At 31.8% G+C, this 7,500-nt stretch overlaps 1 protein-coding gene across 18 annotated transcripts in view; it reads right to left on the bottom strand.

Moving 5' to 3' along the window:
* tcf4 (transcription factor 4) overlaps nucleotides 1-7,500 on the bottom strand; it is a 435,077-nt gene that overhangs the window by 77,478 nt on the left and 350,099 nt on the right. For 3 of the 18 annotated variants that reach the window (XM_087299121.1, XM_087299120.1, XM_087299119.1), the window contains exon 1: nucleotides 5,380-5,580. Coding sequence is in view for 2 of the 3 variants with exons in the window: in XM_087299120.1 (XP_087155246.1) it covers nucleotides 5,380-5,448 (69 nt within the window). In the remaining variant the exon portion in view is untranslated. 18 annotated transcript variants of the gene reach the window in all.

Raw genomic sequence — 7,500 nt, 5'->3', positions numbered from 1 at the left:
AATTTAAAAAATGACTGATTATTAAAAGAATAAACAATTAATTATGATAAAACACATAAAAACTGATTTATTGAACAAAAATTGCAATTAATTAGGATTTATTTTTTTTTAAAGTAAATCAAAGTAAACATTTAGAATAAATAAAGCAGGAAAAACATAATAAAAGCTCATTGCTGCAGTGTTTTCCAGAGTGTGAAGCAAATCACAATAAAAAAATGAATTATTAAAATCAGAAACAATTAATAATGATAAAAAAACATAAAAAACTGATTCATATAATAAAAATAACAATTAATAATGATTTTTGTTTTAAAAAAGTAAATCCAATCCTCATTCCTGCAGTGTCTTCCATTGTGTGAAGCAAATAATAATAAAAAAAAAACTAATTATTAAATAATAATAACAGTTCGTTATGATTACTTTTTAAAAAAAATTATTCCAAGCAAACATTTGAATTAAAATAGTAGGAAAGATATAAAATATAAATTTGCTGCAGTGTTTTCCAGTGTGTGAAGCCAATCATGAATAAAAAAAAACAGATTATTCAAATAAAAAACAATTAATTGCGATTTAAAAACATAAATACATTAAAAACTGATTTAAAAAAAAAAAACAATTAATTTTGATTTTTGTTTTGAAAAAGTAAATCCAAGTGAATCCAAGTTATGAAATTAGCCTTGAAAAGTAGGAAAAACATAATAAAAGCTCATTGCTGCAGTGTTCTCCAGTGTGTGGAGCAAAATTTAATAATAATAAAAAACAAAAATAAAAATTCAATATGATTAAATCACACATAAACACACAGACACACATTTAAAAGGGCATACCACTCACATGGACACATTCACATTCACACACACACACACGCACGCACACACGCACGCACGCACGCACGCACACACGCACGCACACACACACACACACACACACACACACACACACACACACACACACACACACATACATACATACACGCACACACACAGGCCTACACATTTGATCCGAGGGCGGGAAAGTCCAACTTAGCGCCAGCCAATATTCTACTTACAGATGCCAGAAATAATTTTGTAATGCTGATAATATTTATATGTAAAAGATGACGTCACACTCAAATATTAAACATCATTAAAGAAATCCACAAACATTAACATATTATAAAGGATCTGCTTCCTCTGCATTAAAGCAAAATAAAATTATAAAATATTAAATATAATATAATAAAATAACAAAATATTAAAAATAATATAATAAAAAATAATAATAAAATAATAAGACAGCAAATATAATATAACTAAATAAAAATAAACATTAAATATAATAATAATCTGCTTGAGAAATTAATAAATCACCACATTTAATAAACAAGGAACAGGAAAAAACATTTAAATCCCCCAGAAATGTTCAAAAGACACAAAACACTTTTTTATTTATACTCAAACGTTTATAAAATCTGACGTTTCCTTACATGTGCATCATTTCAATTGAACAAATGCCCATCATTACACTAAATTATAGCATGAAAATCAACAAAATCAATATATTTACACACAAAACTGTCAACGACAACAAGCAAAACTCCAAACAATCTCCAAAAACTCAAATAAACAGTCAAAATCCTCAATAAAAGCATTTTTACACTAAAATCAAAAAATATCTGCTCAATAAACGACCAAATCTGCTCATTTTACACCAAAATCATCACATTTAAAAGCCAAAATTCTGAAATAATACACAATTATGCAATTAAATCAGCACATTATATCTGTACACACACACACACACACACACACACACACACACACACACACACACACACGAACACACATATACAATTTGCAAGGCCAAGCATCATCTTGCATGAATTCTGAGCAAAATCATAAATAAATGAGCTTTAAATTGATCACACACGACTTTAGTCGCAGAAAAGTGAGATTGAGAAAGGGCCTTCGTCAACCTGATGGCCTCTGCATAAAATATAAATTTGCTGCAGTGTTTTCCAGTGTGTGAAGCCAATCAAAATAAAAAAAACACAGATTATTCAAATAAAAACATATATTTGTGATTTAAAAAAAATTAATACATTAAAAAACAGATTTTTTAAATGAAATTTAAGAAGTAATTTAGATTTTTGTTTTTAAAAAGTAAATTCAAGTGAATCCAAGTTACGAAAATAGCCTTAAAAAGACGAAAAAAGCATAATAAAAGCTCATTATGGCAGTGTTTTCCAGTGTGAGACACAATCATATTTAAACAAACTCTGAATATTAAAATAAGAATCAATTAATTATAATGATTTAAAAATAATAATAAATAAAAGTACGCATTTATAATTAAAAAAGCAGGAAAAACATAATAAAAGCTCATTGCTGCACTGTTTTCCAGTGTGTGAAGCCAATCACAATTTTAAAAACTTGATTTAAAAAAAATAAATCCATTAAACAATATTTTAAAAAATAAAAATGAATTATGATTATTAAAAAAAGTAAATAAAAGTATGCATTTATAATCAAAAAAGCAGGAAAAACATAATAAAAGCTCATTGCTGCTGTGTTTTCCAGTGTGTGAAGCAAATCACAATTAAAAAAACAACTAATTATTAAAATCAGAAACAATTTATAATGAAGATTTTTTTGTAAAGTAAATCAAAATAAACATTTAGAATTTGAAAGAGTCGGAAAAACTAAATGAAAGCAGTGTTTTCCAGCCGGCGTGAGAGTCTGGCGCAGCTAATTAAACTCCAGGAATATTCACACACACTTTTAGCATAACAATAGCGAGCGGCCGGCGCTGTTTAAGCGGAGCTCGTGTGTGTGTGTGTGTGTGAAGAGGCCTTTTGTTTTTCTGTGCACTCTTTTGTGGATTCATTAAAAAAAGAGAAGGAAACCTCGAGAACCGGGTCGCTGTCGTCCGGCGGCACGCAAAACACACGCCCGATGGGCCCGAAAACACACACACACACAGATGGACGGACGGACGGAGTGTGCGCGGAGAACACGGAGATGTTGTCCTGCAAATTTTTTAAGTGTTAAAATAGCAGAATAAACAATCACAGCAAGAAGCCTGGCAGAGGATCAAGACGGGCACAAAGCGGGCAAACACACACACACACACACACACACATACGCACACACACATTTACTGTGCACATATTATAGAGGGCACAAACACACATGGACATATTCATATATACACACACATTTATAAATGCACACACACACTCATGCACGCACGCACACACACACGCACACACACACACACACACACACACACACAAAGACTTATTTACACACACACAGGCACATTCATGCACACACACTTATTTACACACACACGCATGCACACATACACACACACACACACACACACACACACACACACACACACACACACACACACACACACACACACACACATTCACATTCAAACACACACTTGTTTATACACACACACACACACACACACTTAAGAGGACATACCACACACACACACATGGACACATTCACACACATAGACACATTTTAAAAAGGGGCATACCACATACACACACACACACACACACACACACACAAGCACAGGCCTACACATTTGATCCGAGGGCGGGAAAGTCCAACTTAGCGCCAGCCAATATTCTACTTACAGATGCCAGAAATAATTTTGTAATGCTGATAATATTTATATGTAAAAGATGACGTCACACTCAAATATTAAACATCATTAAAGAAATCCACAAACATTAACATATTATAAAGGATCTGCTTCCTCTGCATTAAAAAAGCACAAAGTCTACCTTTAAATAGCAAAATATGTAATATAACATAATAAAATAATAATAAAACAATAAAATAGTAAATATAATATAATAAAATGATAATAAAATAATAAAATAGTAAATATAATATAATAAAATAATAAATATAATATTAAAATGATAATAAAATAGTAAATATAATATATTAAAATAATAAAATAATAATAAACTAGTAAATATAATATAAATAAATAATAATCATAATAAAATAGTAAATATAATATATTAAAATAATAATAAAATAGTAAATATAATATATTAAAATAATAATAAAATAGTAAATATAATATATTAAAATAATAATACAATAGTAAATATAATATATTAAAATAATAATAAAATAGTAAATATAATATAATAAAATAATAATAAAATAGTAAATATAATATATTAAAATAATAATACAATAGTAAATGTAATATAATAAAATAATAATAAACTAGTAAATTTAATACAATAAAATTATGATAAAAATTAAATATAATAATAATCTTAATTTCTGCTTGAGAAATTAATAAATCACAGCCTTTAATAAACAAGGAACAGGAAAAAACATAAATCCCCCAAAAATGTTTAAAAGACACAAAACACTTCTTTATTTATACTCAAACGTTTATAAAATCTGACATTTCCTTACATGTGCATCATTTCAATTGAACAAATGCCCATCATTACACTAAATTAAAGCATGAAAATCAACAAAATCAATATATTTACACACAAAACTGTCAACGACAACAAGCAAAACTCCAAACAATCTCCAAAAACTCAAATAAACAGTCAAAATCCTCAATAAAAGCATTTTTACACTAAAATCACAAAATATCTGCTCAATAAACAACCAAATCTGCTCATTTTACACCAAAATCATCACATTTAAAAGCCAAAATTCAGAAATAATACACATTTACGCAATTAAATCAGCACATTATATCTGTACACACACACACACACACACACACACACACACACACACACACAATTTGCAAGGCCAAGCATCATCTTGCATGAATTCTGAGCAAAATCATAAATAAATGAGCTTTAAATTGATCACACACGACTTTAGTCGCAGAAAAGCGAGATGATGAAGACTGAAAAAGGGCCTTCGTCAACCTGACGGCCTCTGAAATCAAAGCCCCCGAGCGCTGACCACTTTACTACGGTAAATAACATCTGTATGAGGGTGTAAAAACACACACACACACACCTTTCTCTCTCAGGAGACGTCTGACTTTCTAAAATGAGCAGCAATTCTCACACACTTCAATTCTCCCCGCAAACACCTTTAATTATCTTACAGATTGCACTTTAACACAGGCATTCACACACTCTCTCTCTCTCACACACACACACACACACACTGCAAACTTCCAGCACGTTTGCTTTTCATTTTCAGATCCAAGCAGCAGATCTCAGAACATTTTGACTGCATGTAATACATTAATTATAAAGCATGCATGCAATTTAAAACAGCACATTTTGAGAGTCCACACACACACACACACACACACACACGCACACGCACGCACGCACATGACAGTCAGTTGTCATCTGCATGCATCTCTACTCACCGCTTTTCCATTATAATAGTACATGAATGATCCGCCGCTCACTCCCGGGATTGTGTACGCACAATACATGCTTCTCAATCCTCTAGTGTGTGTGTGTGTGTGTGTGTGTTATCCTCTTAAGACGCTCTCAGGCAACTTTGTGTTCAAACTCGCTGTGCCCCCTTTTTTCACAACAATTCCTGCAGTTGCATTTTCCCATATGGCCGGCCGGAGCATGCTGAATATGCAAACGAGCGAGCAGCATTCCTGACGTCCGCCGAATGGGAGGGGAGAATGGGGGGAGGGGGCGTGGCCTAGTGTAGTGGAAGCCCCTCCTTCTTGATCTCTCTCTCTCTTTAAACTCAACATCTCACTCTAGCACACACACATTTATATATACAAGCTCGCACACACACACACACTCTTTTTCCTTTCTATGGTAAATCTGGAACTGATCCTGCTTTGAGCTTGTCGGCTTCTCTAAAGAGGACTGTGTGTGTGCGTGTGTGTGTGTGTGTGTGTGTGTGTTTCAAGCATTTTATCACTGCATTGAACTACAAGACTCTTGCACAGCAAAAAAATGCTTTGCTAACATTGAGTTTTTGTCTTGTTTCCAGACCAACTATCTGCAAATTGTTAAATTAAGAAGCATTTTCTGGACAAATAATAAATATTTTCTTGTTTTCATGAAAAATGAGTCCAAATTAAGTGCTAAATATTCAGCCAATGTGGTGAGGAAAACAATATTATCTCAAAGGAAGTACAAATATATTTTACTCCCCCGTTGGCCCATTATTTTACTTGTTTTAAGGGAAAAACACACTTAATTTTGACTCATTATTTCAGAAAACCATTTTTTTTTATTTTAATAACTATATATATATATATATATATATATGTGTGTGTGTGTGTGTGTGTGTGTGTGTGTGTGTGTGTGTGTGTGTGTGTGTGTGTGTGTGTGTGTGTGTGTTTTTAGAAAAATTAAGTAGATATTTCACCAGGGGTGCCCAAAATGTTTCTTATGAAAGGCCAAAAACTAGCATTGATTGTGGGCTGTGGGCTGAAGGTAAATATATACCAAACTGTATCACATTAAGATTGCCATGGTAATTTCCTAATTTATTATTAATTAAACATATTTCAAAATAATAATTTAATTGTATTAATAATTATTAAATTTTGCACATTTTATAATGACCTTTTTGCCATAAAAACATAAATAATTATATTTATAACACAATGGAGTTCACACACACACACACACACACACACACACACACACACACACACACACACTAGTGAATCTGCCTGCACCTGCCTTGATTTGCTCGCCGATGTCTTCTGCATTACTGTCGAGCAACAGTATTTACATTTTAGAGCAGTGGTACTTTTTTCATTAAGTAGCACCTCAGAAAAACAAATGTCTCTCCATGTACCGCCATAATGAGCAGTATTGAAATACAGTAGTAGGCCTAGTAAAGCAGCTGCAGCTCTGTACAGCTCAAAAACGAGCCAGATTCATTCCTGTTATTAAGAATACTATTGTCAGCTAATATTGTTATTAATGATTTTGATTTTAAAAATTAGAAATAGTTTGAGCATTAACACTGTGCTGTGCTTATATGTAAAATAAATAAGTAAATAAAAAATAAAAATGTCAACATTTAAATTAAAATGTGCTTTTAAAAGGTAAAAACGATAGGTTACTGCTCTTAAAAAGTAAAAAAAAAAAAGACTCTTGTACTTAAATGTAAAGTGTGAACATATAGTAGCCTATTTATCAACACCCGTGAATATAGGCTATATGTCATCATATTCATATATAAATCACTCTTAAATGTATGTAGCATGGACATATTTGATTCCTCCACGTACCACTAGAAGGAAACCTGCGTACCACTTGTGGTACACGTATCACAGTTTGAGAACTACTGTTTTAAAATATCTGATTCATTCACAGTATTTCATTAAAACATGTAATTTCAGTTCCAGTTCTACAATTAAACAAATAAAAGGTCATGTTAAGTAAAAAATGACGATCTCTGTTAGATGCATTCCCCCTTCCATCATTCTCTTAGTCAGATGGCGGGCCAAATCAAAGGTTACCATGCAACCTTTGATCCACAGGCCATAGTTTGGGCA

This window comes from Danio rerio, chromosome 21 (assembly GCF_052040795.2).
Source record: "Danio rerio strain M-AB ecotype USA chromosome 21, GRCz13ab, whole genome shotgun sequence".
Taxonomy (NCBI): Eukaryota; Metazoa; Chordata; class Actinopteri; order Cypriniformes; family Danionidae; genus Danio; species Danio rerio.
The sequence above is the reverse complement of the archived record's forward strand: the minus strand, read 5'-3'. Positions and strand labels throughout refer to the sequence as shown.